The 19,077-nt window shown below is 37.1% G+C and overlaps 1 protein-coding gene and 1 long non-coding RNA gene across 2 annotated transcripts in view; one reads left to right on the top strand and one right to left on the bottom strand.

The window, feature by feature from the left end:
* The window catches only part of LOC144974047 (uncharacterized), a 38,272-nt gene extending 20,623 nt beyond the window's left edge, over positions 1–17,649 (top strand). The window contains exon 2 of the long non-coding RNA XR_013645637.1: positions 17,086–17,649. This is a non-coding gene — a long non-coding RNA (uncharacterized LOC144974047). The remainder of the gene's footprint in view (positions 1–17,085) is intronic.
* Positions 2,586–14,371, bottom strand: LOC144973780 (uncharacterized). Its single transcript, XM_078916675.1, has 5 exons — positions 13,850–14,371; positions 13,338–13,424; positions 12,118–12,179; positions 11,084–11,300; positions 2,586–2,590 (listed from the first exon to the last, which is right to left on the bottom strand). The coding sequence occupies exons 1-5, from the start codon at positions 13,911–13,913 to the stop codon at positions 2,586–2,588; spliced, it is 435 nt and encodes a 144-aa protein (XP_078772801.1). The 5' UTR covers positions 13,914–14,371.
* Positions 17,650–19,077: the final 1,428 nt, after the last annotated feature.

Here is a 19,077-nt window from a genome sequence, read left to right as displayed (position 1 = left end):
GTGCTCGGCAGTTCTGTGTCAATTCATTACAGGCCTGGATGTGACGTCATAGGGTATTTACGCTGAAATAAACCACTCGTTCCGATAGCATCGCTAAACCAATTTAAATACTGAGCCATCAGATCTCCATGAAGCCTGAAGAAACCAGAAAACGAAATGAGCACCTTTTATTTCCAGGTTCCGGGCAGGATTTCGTCGAGTCTTCGTCTGGTGCATCACACCAATGTCTTGCCGAAAGCACGAGGATTACCACGACCCCCACGAGTTGTCAGAACTAGGCTTGTCCCGGTACCAGCAGTCCGCCTATCGGTAACGAGGTCCTGGTTGGCCTGACATGGCCTCGCGATGCGGCCCTCCTCGAGTGGCCACCTAGTCTTACAGGTTGGCAACCGATACTAACCGTAGCCGTCGTTATCCTATAGCCTGACACTAGGACCGTATAGGACTTATATTTTGACGTCATTCTTTAGGTTTATGAAGCGCCAAGTGAGTTGTCGTTTAGAGTGATCTGCCATTCCAATGTGCCCAGTATAACTTCAACACCCAGAGCAATTTTTCCATTGATTAAACTGTTGAATACAACTCACTATATGTCTTTTGACGTCATTTGTCGGTCAGTGTCAGGCTATAAGTTTACGAAGGCCACGTACTAACACAGTATCCGGTCGTGCTGTAAAAAAAAAACCCAAAACAAACAAAAAACAAAAACAACATGGAGGCCAGAAAACGCATTCTTCAAACATCGATCCTTTAAAATGATCAACATCTTGTCCAAAAAAAAAACAACAAAACTCATTGGGTGAGGTTCGCAACCTCCCAGAGGTACTTTTTGTGTCTTCTACCTCCCCCCCCCCCCCCCCCCCTGTATCTATTTCCCAACATGCGTTCTATCTTTGTTTTGGAATGAGCTTACTTAGTTTGGTCCTGACCCTGGCCGGAGTCTTTGGCTGGGGGAAAACAGTCGAATGTATAGTTATAGTTTTGGTAATGACATTTTTTTCCTTGTAAATCATCTGTTCTGTTATATTTTTTTTGTTTTAACATATGATTTGTAAACATTTGAATCGATATTTGAAGGACAAGATTCCAGGCCAGAATTTTAAATATCTGTTTTTGTTTTGTTTTTGTTTTTTTTTCCAAGCACGTCAGTGTAGCCTAGAATCTCACAGCTTGTATTATTCTAATCCCGACCCTTTCACTAACAAAACACCATGTAAACACGCCAATTTCTGTGTCTTACTTACTTACTATCCAGAGTCGTCCTCGATGACGTTGGCTGTCCGTACTCTGCAATGACAAATGTCTGCCCATTCCTCCCGTTGTTGACGGTATCGTAATGACAAATGTCTGCCCATTCCTCCCGTCTGTTGACGGTATCGTAATGACAAATGTCTGCCCATTCCTCCCGTTGTTGACGGTATCGTAATGACAAATGTCTGCCCATTCCTCCCGTCTATTGACGGTATCGTAATGAAAAATGTCTGCCCATTCCTCCCGTCTGTTAACGGTATCGCAATGAAAAATGTCTGCCCATTCCTCCCGTCTGTTGACGGTATCGTAATGACAAATATCTGCCTATTCCTCCCGTTGTTGACGGTATCGTAATGACAAATGTCTGCCCATTCCTCCCGTCTGTTGACGGTATCGTAATGACGAATGTCTGCCCATTCCTCCCGTTTTGCCAGCGTTATTTTCTTCTCAATAATCTTAAAGTTTTTGGCTAAAAGATCTTTTACCTCAAATTTTGCTCGAATAACACGATCCACAACTTTACATAATTGTCAAAAAAGTCTCAACCCCGAGACTTCTTGAAATAAACGTTGTTCTTGAAACGTCTTGACAATTTGAACTTAGTCGGGATGGGTCATCATCTTCCGTCGATATTTGAACGAAACGAATTCTAGCCAAAATGAACAAAGTAATAAACAGAAATGAATATAACAGCTTCAAAAAAGAACAAAATACCAAACACGGAACGTTTCAGGCTCAAAACCCTTCTTCAGCCAACAACAACAACAACAAAATAAAGACATGAATACATCACTAAATTCCAGATCGACGACAGAGATAATTATCTTTGTTGTTGGCTGAAGAAGGATTTTGAGCCCGAAACGTTCCGTGTTTGGTATTTTTGTTCTTTGTTTGAAGCTGTTCTATTCATTTTTGTTCATCACGTTTTCCAGTCCACAGCTTCTAGCAGCTTTGTGTCACTTTGACATGTGTTTGTGTGCGTTTTTTTTAGAGATCATCGATGGACTCGGGGAGGGGGGGGGGGTGCGCGTGCGCTACCTTTTCAGTGTTTGGACAGCAACTTGTTCCTAAATTATCGGTCTATTCAAATGATCCTCATCTTCGCTAAAAATCTCAAACCTGGGACTTTAAGGAAGTCTTTGCACATTCCCATGTTTGATATCTTATTTGACCTGTATGCATGCACTCAATGAAGGATTGGGTACCTGGGTCTGTTTTGACCTGGTGCAAAGTGCATTGTGATAGACTGGCTTTTCTATCCAAAGGGTAGCAAGCAACCAACTGCTATCATTTGTTAACGCTACAGAAAGCAGATGGTCACGTCATCCATAAGTCTATACTGGAATCATTTTTCAGAAGTTTGTAATGGAGGACATTCTGTGTTGGGTAGAACTTTCCCAGTATGACAGTGAGATCAGAACACACTTTTGTGTGGCTATGTGGTCCAGTAGTATGACGCTTGCCTTCGGATCTGAAAGTCCTGGGTTCGAGTCCCGAGCGGCGCCTAGTTCAGTCTTTGGAAAATGCTCTTTACTCACATCCTTTCACCGTACTCAGGTGTAAAATGAGTACCTGACCGTTAACAACGTTGTCTCTGTCGGAAAAAATCTTGTAATATCGCCTAACAGGCATCATGTCTTGTTCTTCATGTTACGTGTTGCTGTTGGTTAGGGAGACTTTGTAAAGCGCTTTGAGCACTTTAGTGGATATTGCGCTATATAAAAAGCTCAAGTTTATATATATATATATATATATATATATATATATATATATATATATATATATATATATATATATATATATAAGTATCAATCCACTATTAAGGTGACCACTGTGAAATGCACCAATTGGAGGACCAAGCATATGTCTTGTTCAAATTGATTAAACTGTTCAATCTTTGTTCAAATGAGTATAGTTTGATTCCCTACAATGATTTATGAACACAATTCTGATGCTTGATGATCACAATGGTATATAGAAAATTACTCGGTCCCCCTAATGTTTTACTAAGTGTTTCTGTAGCTTTAAGGAGACATTTGGTAAAAACATGTTTTTAGGGAGACCACATTAAAAAACCCTTTTAGGGAGCCCAGTATATGTTTATATATGTGTATACCTAAGAGTGCATTTTCAAGTGAGCTACCACCAAATTGTCTAAAATAAAGTAAGTCCTTAAGATTAAGAGCTTCATGGCCATAGTGTCGAAGCTTATCCCAGTGTGCGTAGAGTGAAGTGGCCGAGCAACGCATTTACTAACTCCTGGGAAGGTCTATCCCTCAGAAGGGGCGCTCAGGGAAATAACCTGGGACTCAAACACGGCAAAAAATATTCCCAGTTGCTCCGTGCGCCATTGTTTTTGCAGTCCCCGACCCCTTTAGAAACCTGACGACCCAGGTTAAGATCAGAGATAGAAGGGACCAGGCAGAGGAGTTTATTTGTTGTTGTATACCACTGAATGGACTTGGTTTGTTTTGTTTTGTTTGTAAGGGTTTTACGGCGCTTGCAACACATTAAGGTCATATCAGCGCCAGTAAAAAGGAAGAAAATGGGATAGTAAAAAGTTCTGGAACTACAATTAGAGCACCCAAGAAAAAGTAAGGCAAAGGGGATTTGTTTCAAATAGGAAACAGTAGATTCCAAGAGCCCACTATCAAAGTACTTAGTTTGAGATCACCTAAACGTCTCATTCAGACACAAGCACAGGTCCCAACAAAGAGGGATACACTCAAATGTTTACAAAGCATAAATAATATGTAAACAAAACAATAAAGAGCATAACAGACAGATGATTTACAAGGGAAAAATATAATCTCCCAAAACTCGAACTATACATTTGACTGTTTCCCTCCCAGCCAGGTCCTGGACAAAACCAAGTAATCCCATCCCATCCCGAGACAAAGACAGAAAACAAGTTGGAAAACAGACATAGGGGGATAGAAGACGCAACGAGTACGTCCCTGCCCATTATGGGAAGTCGGGAACCCCACCCAGTGAGTGAATGGAGTTGGATGGATAGGACAGCAGATCTGATGGACACAATGAACGGCTTCAATCAACATCTCATTCACTTTAACTTGCACAATGCTTGCTTTGGTTTCGTGGTAGACAGTTCGTCTGACGCCCGAGTTGCCAGGGTTCGAATCCATATTTGTGGCGATGCAGAGTCATTGTAAAAGTCTCATTTACAGTCTCACTTGTGTTAATTGGAGTACGTTACTGAATTGTAACAACGTTGTTCGTGTCCATATAAATCTACTACCAGCTGCACGTTGAGCTCATTGTGGGTTTTATGATACATCAAGCTCGTGTAAAATTACATTTACATTTGATCGAAAAATGATACATAACGATAGAAGTCTACAAATCATATTGCAGGTTTATTTCAGTTCCAAAAGCCATCACAAACATTCATCCACTGTATCACATAAGTCTTTGGTCACCAAATAAAAGCATGAAGTTTGCTATGTGTACAGTGCAACATAAAAGGATAGAAACAGTTTTACTGATAAAACCCTCAAATGATAACAAACCAATATGTTGTTGCTGGTAAGTTGCTTAATTGCATTTGTTAAAAAGCATAAACTGTGAAGCAAAAGTGTTGAAAATCGTTTGAATAAAGTTTAATGCAAAAAAAATAATTCTTAAGCACTTTATGCCGTTCTAAGCTGTCGTTGCTGCATTTTTTTTCATTATTAATTATTATTATTCTGATTAAGGATGAGGGGATAAAGAAAGAATGAAATTAAATGCACAGAGGTGTCATTTCTTGACAGTCACCTCTAAAGATTGCAACTCTTAAAACTATCATAAAAAGAATAGTGAAATTTTACATTAGGTATCTAGAAAATGCTGAACATAAAGCTACATTGGCCAATTAAGTTAGGGTTAGTAGAAAGACTTTTTATTCTGCCATATCTGATTCTTTCAGATAGTTCTACATAGCTGCCAACTTTTCAAAAATAAAATAAGGAACGCTCATTTTGCCCGGGATGAGGGGCGATGTGTGCCGAAGCCCCCCCCCCCCCCCTTCATCGAATCGCAACATATAAAAGTCAGCCTTTTTAATTACTATTACTAACACTAACAAGTTTGAGATGACAGAGGCTAGTCCAAATGTTGCTCAATTATCGGGTTTAGTACCAGCACATTTGAATCGTTAAAATGACACTTTCCACAATGATTGTTGTTTTGTTTTTAAGGGTTTTACGGCGCTTGCAACACATTTAGGTTATATCAGCGCCAGTAAAAAGGAAGAAAATTGGATAGTAAAAAGTTCTAGAATTACAGTTGAAGCATCCAAGAGAAAGTAAGACATAGGGGAACTGGGAACAAATAGGGATCAGATGTAGATTCCAAGAGCGTATCACCAATGTACTAAGTTTGAGATCACCTATAAGTCTTATCCGGACACAAGAACAAAATCCAACAAAGAGGAACACACTCAAATGCTTACATTATACATTAAAAAATAACAAATATAGTAATAATACATAACAGAGAGATGATTTACAAGGAAAAAAATATCATCTCCCAAAACAATAAATATGCATTTGACTGCTTCCCTCCCAGCTAGGACTCCGGCGAGGGCCAGGAAAAAAACAAGTAATCTCATTCCAAGACAAAGACTGAAAGCATGTTGGAAAACAGATATAAGGGGATAGAAGACACAGTGTGTACCTCCCTGCCCGCTATGGGAGCTTTCCACAATGAGATCAAAATTCAGAACGGACAATATAAAGAAAGAATTCAACTGCCTCAACTTTGATAAGGACCAATACACAAGAAGCACGATTGTAAAATAAATGAAATAACTTAAGATGGTTAGAAATGCATAACTACCAACCTGGTACATCACTTGAGAGGGCGTTTTGGGGTAAAAATTAGGTGAGTTCAGATAAAAAGTAGACGATTGCATATATGTTTTCTTTCATGCAACATAATGGTCTTTAAGTAGTATACTATAATAGTAGTTATAGTAAAATGCACCTCTAAATATTAGAGAATTCCTACTTCTTTACTTTGACAAGATAAACACACCTAAAAATGGAGTATACTTATTTTTCTTGAACCTAAACCGTTACAAAAGCTTGCTTGAAAAAAAAAAAATTAAAATCAGATGAAGATGTTTTTAAAGGGATTAAATTTATATATTTCATAAATTAATAAAGGGAAATAATCATTGTCATCTTTAATCAATATAAGCAATTGATTTTCTTATTGAATACCTTCCAATCAAAAAGGTGGATTTAATTTTATTCTTAATTAAAATAATATTTGTAACAAATAGTGAAAGTATCAATACTGTCTTAGAATATTCAAAGTATATCGAGGCTAACATCCATATCCTATGCAAATCTCCAATACATTATGAAAGGTTTGAGTAAAATACAGGCGTCATATAAACGAATGGAACTTTTTTAATTGTTGAAAATCATTTATGTTAGAGGCATAATTCAAATTAAAGAGCTACACAAATGGAGATTATGCTCTCACTGGACACCAATAATAATGATAATAATAATAACAACAATAGTAGTAGTAGTAATAGTAATAATAATGGATCAATAATAATAATTCATTAGGCTCACATGGCTTTTTTACCACAAATTAGTCAAAAATTACAAAATACGGATTTTGAACTAAAAATAAGCACTTACGGACTCAGGAAGTCAAATACGGAACAAATCCGTTTTTAACAGAACGGTTGGCAGCTATGGTTCTACAAAGCATTTGTCTCTCAAGCTGAGCAAATGAATGTTCATATAATAAAAAAAGGATATTGCAATGATGAACAGATTGTACTATATAAAGATAAAACGTTTTTGTAAACCCCCAAAATATGTCAATAACACTATACAATACAATGAATGTAATACAAATCAAATTCATGATTGTCATTACACCGATTGAAACGCTCTTTCCCTTCTATATTTATTTCTTTCATTAAAAATCTTTGTCTTCACCAAACTAATTAGTGTACCTTCAGGGATTCCTTTTTGTGAAAATACCCTGTGGTGTTTTAAGAACAGAATAATTTCAGACTTTCTAGGTAATGATCCCCTTGAACCATGTGCTGAAACATCTTCGACAAAGTTTTTAAAATATGACTTGACTCTATCTGTATCCTCATCTGACCATGACATGTATCTCCGATTTTTGCTTGAATTCCTCTTGGGTTCAGTTTGTTTTGAAGAACACGTAAGCTGATTTGGCACTCCTGCTTCACCATCAAATTTTCTTCTTGATTTGCAGCTGTTACTATGGATGTTCCAAAATTTGCATTTGAGTCTCTATTCACTACAGAGTCATTTGTTTCAATGTTACAATTTCCTTCCCCAGTGACCGATGCTGAGTTATCAATTTGACCCAAAAAATGACCAACTTCTGTTATTTCTCGTATTGCAAGTGGACACTGATAAATGTTTTGATTGATTGATTCACTGTGTCCCATATGTCGATAGAAGACATCTCTCTCGTGTTGTGGGACATCAAGTAAGGCAAATAATGTCGAAGCTCGGTGCCTGAATTTATCAGCTATTAACAACTGGGGTTTCTCTAAATCCTTTACTAAGGAAGTGACATATTTGATGGCAATGTAACCACTTACATGATCTTTGGATATTCCTGTATTTGGAAAAAGAAATGGGTTGTCTGAAATATCAACAGCTTTACGCTCCTGTGCAAGTTTCCTTAAAGGCTGAATTGTGTCATTGGGTATCAACACAGGGACCAACATCTTGCTTCCCTTTCCAGACTGATAGGCCAGCTTATACTTCTCAAGTAACGCTTTTTCCAGAGGATCAGTGACATGTTGTACAAGCTGGGGATCAACCCATACACCTGAATCTGCATCATTCCAGTCTTTTAACAACATCCTTGCGGGTTCTCCGCCTCTCCTCGCATTAAACATTGTAAGCCTAGCTACGATGACATTGCGAAGCCTAACAAACATATGTGAATCAAATAATTGATAATCATCCTCACAAATACGGACCATCTCTTCAGTAATAAATTGCCGTAGCTTCTTTATATCATTCTCTAATGGCATCTCTTTGGGTTTTCTCAAATTTGTTCTCTTTGCTTCACATTGAACTCTGGCTGTAAAAAAAATACTATCCCAATTATAATCCAGGACAGCTTTGAACAAATCTATCTCTGCGGATTCTTCCATTTTGTTTTGCATTATATATTCCCCTTTTAAGAAATTAATTAACTTTTTCAATATAAATCCAATTGAAAGCTTCAAGCCTGCTTTCAATGTCCCATCCTCTTTCAAAGTCATTTCAGAAATGGTTTGCGATATTTCATTAAAGTTACAACGCTTCACCACGTCCTCTCCAGAGAAAGAAGGTTGATTCGTTCTCTTCCTAGTTTTTAAAATCAAATTTCCTAAGATGCGTAAATCACTCATTATAACTTTTCTCTCCTTCTTTGAACTTTTACTCCACAATTTTGTTCCTAACAATACTATAGCTTTGTCTGATCGACACAAATTTCCCACTTCATCATTCCGAAATTTGTCAAGAATATTCTCCTTTATTTCTTTACTTGCATTGGGAGCCACGGGATAAAATTTTACAACCCCAGTACACAGAGCATGCTCAGTACTACATTTCTTTTTGTGTTCATAAACCCTTCGTCCAGAGTAAAACCCCTTACAGCCAGCACACATAACAACTTCATGTGACCCTTGTGCTCTCTCACGCATAACTATTGAATTGTTTCTAGTGTTTGAATAAAAAATGCCCTTTTTCTTGAGATAATCCATTGTTCTATCCCTTTCCTTTACAGGCTGTTTCATGGCCTCTGTAACTTCTGTCTCATCTTTGTGTTTCCTCATCAAATGCCTTGAGAGTTTTGTTTGCAACTGTCCACAGTATGGACAGGGTCTCCTTGGCTTTTTGTATTTCTCTGGAAAAAAAAGAAGAAAATAAAGCACATCATGCTATGAACTATGAAAATAAATCAATAGACAGATCATATGCACATCAGCTACATGACAGCGATAGAGAGGAATAGCATTCCAAATATTTAAGGCCTGGACAACTAACTGTCATAATTCCTTCTTGTTATATACTTTTCTACCATCTATTCCTTTGGAAGAGGTATGTTAGATTTGTGGAGACCTCTGCCACATAACAAATCCAGTGAAAAGACGCCATATTTTTGTTTTGAAATAGAAATAAATAGATCAATCCACCCACTTCACTGGGTTCAGGGTTCCCTCTTCATTATAATCAAAATATGAACATAAATCGGAATAGTAACACATTGAAGTCTCATCTGAATACATAGATTGTCCTTTGTTGTTTCAGCGAAAAATCAGACAGAATGTCAAAAGAATTTTAGGTTTTTCCCCAACCACCCCTTGGAGGTATCAGTATCAGCGGAATGGTAAGCGTCATGTTTTTTACGTTGAGCAACAAAATTTACTCCAAATGCTTCACTCGACCCAGGCGGAAAAGCAATCAAGAATAGACCCAAGTCCTATCCAAAGACTAACATTTCATTTAAGTTTATTGTAGGCCCTTGGCCAATCGACAAAATTCAATTCACATAAATTATTTACAACAATCAGAAATTAATTATATCAATAATAGTAATAGAATGCAATGAAGGCAATATCATAATAATAATAATAATAATAATAATAATAATAATAATAATAATAATAATAATAATAATAATAATAATAATAATAATAATAATAATAACAGTAGCGGCTATAAGTAACAATTAATATAGTAACAAAAGTAATAATAGACTATAGTTCATAGTCATAACAATGACTTTCTTTGTCATTGAGGGAGTGAGAAAACATCACCGGCTGGCAGAACAAACAGCCGACATCAATCAAACGTCCTCCAGACCGGTTGAGCATCGGCTTCATTAATTCCTTAAAGACTTCCCCCCAACTGCCTGAACGATGCTGATGCCCAGACAACTTAATCCTGATTTATATTTTGTGGGAATGAAATATGACATGTATATGCCGGAAATATTTCAATAACAAACACACTGTTCAGATAGAAAATATTTGAGTCTTGCCTTTGTTAATTGATACAGGTAAGTTAGGAAAATAAATGCTAGTAAAAACGATCAGCAAGTTCGTGAACACTGCTTCTCAACTCGAACATATGTTTTCATCAAATCTACACACATCATGTTGTGAGCTGAATTTTAATGATCTCAGTTGTCATTGAAAGGAAACCCAAGAATTTTAGAATAAAGAAAAATATTGAACCTGGAAGTCAAAAGGGTTTGTAGCACAGCAGGCATTATCAAAGTATAATTTTAGTACCGACAAATTAAAAAGAAAATGTGCTTTTCTTTAAATGCTCCCAATCATCATATACTGTTTAGGTTGCAAGATTAATAAAAATGTTATCTACTCTGATTCTCGTTAAGTTTCCAGCTGGTCTGTGAAAAAAAGCCTTAAGCATCATAGAAATACAAAGAAACAGTTTTAATATATAGATGGGTTGTAACAAAAAAACCATTTTAACACTTACAATACAAGCAATTTAAGTCTATTACAGACAAAAAAAACCCCAATAAAATAAACATGAACATTTTTATGGCTGGTTTCACTGATATCACTCACACATTGGGGTTTCAGATTCTAAGATGTCCACCCTATCAAATTTGGATTTGTGCTTGTTATGTAAATGGTAGCGTATTTTGCGACGCAGCACTGCCAAAACAGAAAAAAAATGCAATAACACAAATGCAGCACCATGGAGGGGGTGGAAGTTTTCTTTTAAAAGGAATGGGTAAATTAAAATTGATCCCACAAATATCAAAGGAGAAGAATGACAAAAAAATGACTCACCATTGCACGTAACACGTTGGTTTGCAAGTGTATAGCATTCGGGTTGAACCTGGGTCCCAGACTGGCAACGAGGTTCAGTCTGTGATAGTTGTGGATGAGGCTCTGACTGAGTTGGGGAATGAGCACTAGGTTCCAAAGACAATGATGTACTCAGCATTGGGTACCTCACAGAGTACGTAGAGGAATCAGACTCGGAGTCAGCAACAAAATCGGGACCCTGTATATTTTGTGGAAAAGATGACAGATCAATCAATTTATTCATGTTGACAATAAACATGAAGAGCCATTGTTTAATAATCCAACTAAACAATTAGCTGGTTAATAATGCAAGTATAATAAAAAAGAGTTGAGAAAGGCAGACATATTGTCTAAGTATTTAATATGTTCAACTGTGCTTGGATAAATATAGATACACCAACCAGGGTTTCAGTAAACCGTTTTTAACCAACTCTTTAAATCCTACACCAGGACCAACAACTACAAAACAATTTTTTATATCACTACGATTCTGGACATATAAACGGTTGTCATTGCAACAATATGAACTTCCTAACCTTGCAACTGCAATATAGTTAACAAAAAAAGTTGATAAACATTACGATGCAAGAGAATTTGGACAAAATGCGAGATCAAAAGTATAATCCCAACAGAAGCTATTTTAATTTTTCCTGGAAACGCATCATTTTCACATTTTGTCAAATAAAAAAACAAACGACTTCAAATGTGAATGGCTCATCAATGAATATCACTTCAAAATATAACGAGGAAGGTTTAAAATAGTGTTATTGTTGGCGAAGTCCACTGCAAAGAAAAATTTTTAACAACAAAAAACTAGGAGATCTCACTGGTGTAAAACAGTGTTGTCCTTGTCCTGAAATATTGTATTGCGCCTAACAGACTGCAGGTCTCATCTTTTGTGGCAAATGTGTTTTGTCCACCACAAAATATGTTGATGTGAAGCATTTTGAGCATGGTGCCAACTGTGGATAAACGCTATACAAATGTTATGATTTTATTTTAATGTACATACTTACCACAAATGAATCATGTGATATGGAACTTTGTTCTGCATCACTTTCAGGCTCTGAGTTGGAGTCTATATAGAAAATAAAAACAACAAAAAAAAAGCTGAAGACTATCATGTGCAAGTTTTTCTCTAAACTCTTAAACAAAAAATCATGCCATCTTGTGCTGTAAAAGGATTTTTTAAAAATTATTTACCTTATGACTATTGTCCTTTGGAAAAAAAAAGAAAATTAAGTCCGAAACCTTCTGGCTATTTTCTTTTAAATTTCAAGAACGTCAGAGTTGGCAAGGGAGGACGGAAATATAATTCCAGAAACCAATCTGTCTATAATCATATCCATATGATAGTTTTTCGTTCAAGATTCAGGTACAGTCCACTTAGGATAATCGCAATACCTTGGGATCATCGAAAATGTTGGGATTAACCGAAATTCAGTTTCCTGTCCACTATTTCAACATTTTACACATTTATTGTCAACTCAAACCAGTAAATAATATTCTTAGTCCACCACATAATAGCAATTTGATTGAAACAAAAACCATATGGCAGCCCCGTGTAGATTTGTCAACCAAAAGCAGCTATGAAGCAAGCCGATATCTTATTCAGATTGGAAGAAGTTTCAATCTTTTTTCTCAACAATTCAACATTTGTCAGAGTTAAAGAGATTAGCCTTAATGAGAGACAATAAGCTCTCACCAAACTCGTTGGTCACAATGCACAGTTGTTAATCCTAAAACAAAGGATATCGCTCAGTCTCTCTTTATAACTGTCATTTATAACCTGTTGTCAAGATTATGACCAGCCCCACCCCTCTTCTATTTAATGGCCACCGATGACGTCACAAACCCATACTGCAGAGCCCCGCCCTCTTTCGACTCTAACAGAGTGGTGACACACTACTGTAGCATTAAATCCTGCTCACTCTCGATTCTTCAACCTGTCACGATTTCATCCATGATGTAATTTAATCATGATATACTGTTTGATTTCTTGAATTTACCACTTTTTAAAAAACGAAGTTTGTTGCAATTAACCAGTGACTTTTATATAGAATTATTTCCATTGCTTAGGAAATATTGTGATTAACCGAAAGTTGCGATTAAACGAGTTGCAATTATCCGGAGTGGACTGTAATAGTATTACACATCATGACTCAAAAAGAAAAAAAAAAAAGCAAACTATGTGTACCTAAATGTTATTCATTTCCTCATCAAATTACATTCTTACCATTAACATCATAGATCACATCAAAAGGGTTGTCTGGATTGACAGCAAGACATTTTTCAGGATTTTTAAAGCTCAAATCTCTCTGATCTGAAGTTACAAAAGAAATAGCATATTCTCAACATTAAACTATGATTTTGTGATGGCTGTGATATGGCATACTGTATGCATAAAGCAAGATGCAAAGACAGGTTTAAGTTTAAATTATTTTATATTCTTTTCAAAAATCCATTCTAGTTTTGCCAAAATAAAATAAACACGAGAAGTGTTGAGTTGGATAAAGCTAAAACTAAAAGTAGTAGTGGTAGTAGTAGTAGTAGTAGTAGTAGTAAACGACAGATCTTACTCACTAGTGTGAATCTACAGTCTACAGAAGTTCCCGAATTATCTGACTCCACTTCCAAATGACTGACTGACAAGTGACAATCATCAATCGGTGTGTGTGTGATTGTGATGTCTACCCTATTGAAAATCTTAAATCAACAGTGATGTAATAAGAATGGCCAATAACTTACCATTTAAATTATCTCGGTGTCTCTTCAATGATGCCTCCAGCATCAATTTACCCCACGATGCCATAGACGTCTAGTTTGGAACTCAGCAAGTGACGAAAAAATACTTGCGGCTATAGAGAGGACGTCCGTCGGCCACTCTCTCCGCAAGTCAGTTGTCAGTGGTTATCAGATAATCATTGGTTCTTGAAAAATATAGAAACACAGCGGTTCATTTAAAAAGACTCTTTTGTAGATCAAGATATAATGTTAGGTATTGCACTTTAAAATCTCTTCAGACATAGAACGGGTCAACTTGACGTCTAGACCAAATCATTTCGAAGATCGATATGGCAACAGCAACGCCTGGAATGGAGGATTTAAATGCGGCATCTGACGATTCTACTGCTATGACAGAAGATGCTCCATTTCACGACGTCGAGATGGCTTCAACTGGCATCAGGCATCAACATGCTACTCAATAATGGGTTTGATGAAGCGTTTGACTAAGAATTAAAGCTGATAACTGATAACCACCTACCTACTACTGACTTGCGGAGTGAGTGAGTGCCGAGTGCCTCTTTATGCGCGAAATTGACTAAACATACGTTTCACGAAAAAAAGAGTTACTATGTTTGCTTGTCTCTTGTCACCAAGATAAGAATCCGGACCAAGATTCGATAAATCTGTTTCTAAAAATAGATTATAATTCGTATATCTTGTTCATTCCTCAGTTCATCAACTTTCACACAATTTTATATTAGGTTTTCATTACTATAAAAATCCATATAATGCTCTAGAATTTTAGAGAAAATTTCGGAAAGATATATTGCCTCACTATTGAAATATATCGATGAAAACACTGGTACCCCTATTGTACTTTTTTCAGGCGGTCACCTTATTGACCAACGTGAAAATTTAGGCATAACTCTTCTTACTGTGGTGTTTAACAAATAACTTCAATACTATGATTTACAATTATATATCCTTGACGGTTGGGTTGACAACTTTAAACTAAAAATAGAAAAGTGAATGTGCTAGAGGTCAAATCAATAGGGGGACCGGATTTTGGTCTCCCTATTGGTAAAGTACTGTAAAATGAACTAATAGGGGTACCAAAAGTCTCCCTATCCGGTATTAATACATATATATATATATATATATATATATATATATATATATATATATATATATATATATATATATATTTATATATTCTTTCTTTTCTTGTAAATCATTTTATAAAGAATAGTTATACTTTTCTTTGATGTCATAAATTCCACACGCACAGGATTGTCTTGTTCTAAATCAAAGCTCGGTTATAATATAATAATTAAAGATAAATATATCAATAATACTAGCTACTGTGTTTTGCATACTCGTCCTTTCATTGCTTTAGGAATCAAGGGAGACAACACAAATATATTATAGACAACAAGAAGGCTTGCAAGAGTAACATCCCTTTAATTTATGTCGATGCGGACAACAAAATCTGATACCAAGCGTTCAGTCTTAGCTAAACTACTTAAATTTCAACCTAAGTTGCTTTGCCTGGATATAATATCTTTGTTTGTGACCAATTATCACGAAAAGGTGTTAAGTCAGCAAGGCGCTCATGCCTTATGCTTGGATTCAGAGCTTATTCTTATTTTGTTGGTACTAGTACTGACCTGGGTAGTTAACGACGTAAGGGAGGTAACACGGATATTATAGGCGAATTCTCTAGACATCCATGCGTAGCATCCCTTTTATTTTCTGACGATGACTGTATTCAAATTATGTGTTAACAAAGAAGCCAGTAGATAGAAAAATGTCTGCAATGTCAAATCTAACCTCTATTTACTTGACATTTTGTCTAAATTGTGACTAATGCAGACATGCCCAGTTGACATTTCAAAGAAGCGGTCGTGTCCAGGGGAAAAAAGAAAAAGTCGATATAAATAGCTGTAGAAATAAATAATTTGCTCTCTGCATGCTCCAAAGTCCTCAATATAGGGAATGAGATTAGCGGAAAAGTAGCGTCCCTTGATTGGAAGTCACGAGGGGAAAAGTTTATTAGAGAGAGAACGTCATGTTTGTTGTGCGGCATGAGACACTTCACCGAAAGCGAGGACGAGAGAGACGCATGCGCAAAACCATTTTTAGGTTCTCTCTATAAGGTGACGTCCAATCAAGGGACGCTACTCTTCCGCTAATCTCATTCCCTATGGGTTCTAAGAAGCTAAATTTTCCCTCTTCACAAGATTTATTGAGTCAAAGAGAAATTTGTAGCTCTGTAGCTGGAACCAAACAATCGTATTTTACGAATTTTTCGCAGTACTAGTCAGGTGTGTACTAATCGTCTCAAAACGGTATAGGGAATGAGATTAGCGGAAGAGTAGCGTCCCTTGATTGGACGTCACCCATAGTCTGTGACGTCACCGGCGGAAAAGGTATTAGAGAGAGAACGTCATGTTGGATGTGCGCATGCGTCTCTCGTCCTCTACGTCATGCTTCTTGTCATTGGAGTTTGGGGCTTGATAAGGGGGGTAACACGGGATATCATAGGCGACTTCTGTAGTCATGCATGAGTAGCATCCCTTTATTTATTTATTTATTAATTTATTCACATGTACATTCATTAATCTATGTTGATCATTAGGCTACAATGTTGGGGATAATGTTCAGATTACCTAACAGGCTGCATGTTATCTTAGTGGTCTGTGCTATATACACGCTGTCCTGTTATAGATAGATAAGAAAATAGAAATAGGAAAAGGTGATAGTTATATAAGCTCTGTATAAATGTAATGTTTTGTTTTGTTTTTGTTTTGTTTTGTTTTGTTTTGTTTTTGGTTGTTTATTATAACAGTCTTCCGATGATTTTTCCATTTCATCGTTAGTTCGCTTGTTCACTTCCGGTTTGTTGGGGGTATTTTTCTTCTTTATTCATGTTTGTTAATTTGCTTTCTTTAGTTTATTTGTGCATCATTTCTTTATCTGTGATCTGATTAATTAATTCAATTCAACCTTCCCAAGTTCTTTTTCTAAAAATGTTTTATTGGAGTTTTTTTTTCAATTGTTTCTTTTCTTTTCTTGCCTTTTCATGTATGTCTGTCTATAATTATTGATTTATTAAGTATGTGTACCTATGCACTATATATTTCTCTATTCATTTATTTACCTATTTATTCATTCATTTATTTATCTATATAAAACAGAATTCCGACAATATTTAATTCTAATATTTCCACCCCCCCCCCCCCACCCCCTCGTCCCAGGTTCCGGCATGGGTTCCTGCGATTCTTCCGATGGTGTCCGTGCAAGCCTTGCCGTCAACGTCACAACCTTCTCATGATGGAGCGAGTCCACTACAGCACCAGGATGGGGAGCGAGAGGAGCGACAAGAACGGCTCCCTACTGCACACGACCCTGGAGACGATGGACGATCACGTGACCACAGCCAACAGCGCCACCTACCGCATGCACCCAATCAAATCGCGTACTGCCAACAACAGCTATAACAACAGGCGTGCCGTGTGAAAACTAAAAGAGACGCGGCGGAATACCTACTTGTAATTTAAATTGTTCAACGATAACTCTCGCCGTATACGAAGCATAATCATCATTGATGCGAATTGCTGAGAGAGGGAGAAAGTAAGTCTATGGTCACAAATGCTCCACGCACAGTTGTTTCATTGGTCAAATCCGGCACGTGATCTAGAAACACGTTGCAAAGCATTGAAGACTGAATAGAACGATTATTTGAATTACTTTTCTTTGTTTAAAAAAAAAAACTAAGTCTGATATTTTTACATGACGTGAATTGTGTATGACAAGCAGTACGTGTATTTAAAATGTTTACAAGTCTTAGCCGTTAATATTTGTTAAATGTCGGGGATCAGATACAGTTTCAAGAGAAACATCGAGTGGGTCTCCAACGTGTAAACACGCATAGTTTATGGACAAGTTTTGTTGACTGTGACTCTCCATGATATGGTGTCTTCCTTCATGTGAGGATAGACTGGTGTGTAATCAACCCATTGTACTTGCACTGTGCTTATCAACCCATTGTACTTGCACTGTGCTTATCAACCCATTGTACTTGCACTGTGCTTATCAACCATACAAGCCGGCGGTAGCCATTATCTATCTCTTTCTCCGACGCCGAAAACGAAATTCAATTTCGCTCGATGTGTCAGTTTCAGACATTCGTGTGGATTTGATCAAATCTCTACAGCATTGCTATAGGGAATGAGATTAGCGGAAGAGTAGCGTCCCTTGATTGGACGTCACCCATAGTCTGCGACGTCACCGGCGGAAAAGTTATTAGAGAGAGAACGTCATGTTGGTTGTGCGCATGCGTCTCTCGTCCTCGTCAAGTGTTGGCTTTGAGATTGAGTTCGGTAACTTTAATATTGAGCAGTTTGACATAATATGATGACAGACTACATTGAACTCAAGGTTGTGCAATTCCATTAAAATGACTTCCGGTCATTGAGATAGACATCATAATTGGATGACGTCATAACATCGTATTTTGTATTTGGGATACATTGAAGATTTTGTCTATGATTTTCTCAACAACTCCTGGAGGTATTTCTTGTGCTCTTAAGTTTGTGTGTTAGTGTTATGGCTTACACGGTGATTTCCTGGGATGTGTCGGCATGGTAGGGGATTCAAATATCCAGGCGTTTGGCGAATTGAATGAAAACAACTTGTGTACGTCTTCAACCAGGATCTTCCATTGGTTATTGATGGTGGATGGATCACGTCATTTACTCTGGTTGTGACGTCACAGTGTCGTGTGGATCTGTGGAACAGGATTGGCTGAAAGTACTGAGTAAAAGAATCCAAAGGCTACAGGGAACAAATCGAGCGGCTCTTGGATTTTCAAAGACGTTGATATTGAATCAAGGTGTGGACGTGTGCCGTGGAATGGGCGGACGAACACCATTTTGCCACCGTTTTCTGGCTGGGTTCCCGACCTACCACAGTGGGCAGGGAAGAATTTGCTGTGTCTTCTGTCCCACTGTATCTGTTTTCCAATTGCTTTCTGTCCTTGTCTTGGAATGAGATTCTTAGTCTTGTCCTGACCCTGACAGGAATCCTTGGAAATGATATATTTTTCCTTGTAAATCATCATGTACTGTTTTTGTTATCTTTAACATATAATTTGTAAACATTTGAGTGTATTCTTCTTGGTGGGATCGTGTGCTGGTGTCTGTGTGAGACTTTTAGGTGATCTCTAACTAAGTACATTGATGGTATGC

Source organism: Berghia stephanieae, chromosome 5, assembly GCF_034508935.2.
Source record: "Berghia stephanieae isolate SIO BIC M18660-M18661 chromosome 5, UCSD_Bste_1.3, whole genome shotgun sequence".
Taxonomy (NCBI): domain Eukaryota; kingdom Metazoa; phylum Mollusca; class Gastropoda; order Nudibranchia; family Aeolidiidae; genus Berghia; species Berghia stephanieae.
Note: the sequence above shows the minus strand (reverse complement) of the source record. Positions and strands in the feature narration are given on the sequence as shown.

What these genes read in the sequence shown, in the direction of transcription:
- LOC144973780 (XM_078916675.1), bottom strand. Translation starts at nt 13,913, where the DNA reads ATGGCATCGTGGGGTAAATTGATGCTGGAGGCATCATTGAAGAGACAC. An exon ending in TGTGATCTATGATGTTAATG is followed by an intron (nt 12,180 to 13,337) that starts GTAAGAATGTAA and finishes TTTTCTATATAG; the next exon opens with ACTCCAACTCAGAGCCTGAA. An exon ending in TATCACATGATTCATTTGTG is followed by an intron (nt 11,301 to 12,117) that starts GTAAGTATGTAC and finishes CAAAATATACAG; the next exon opens with GGTCCCGATTTTGTTGCTGA.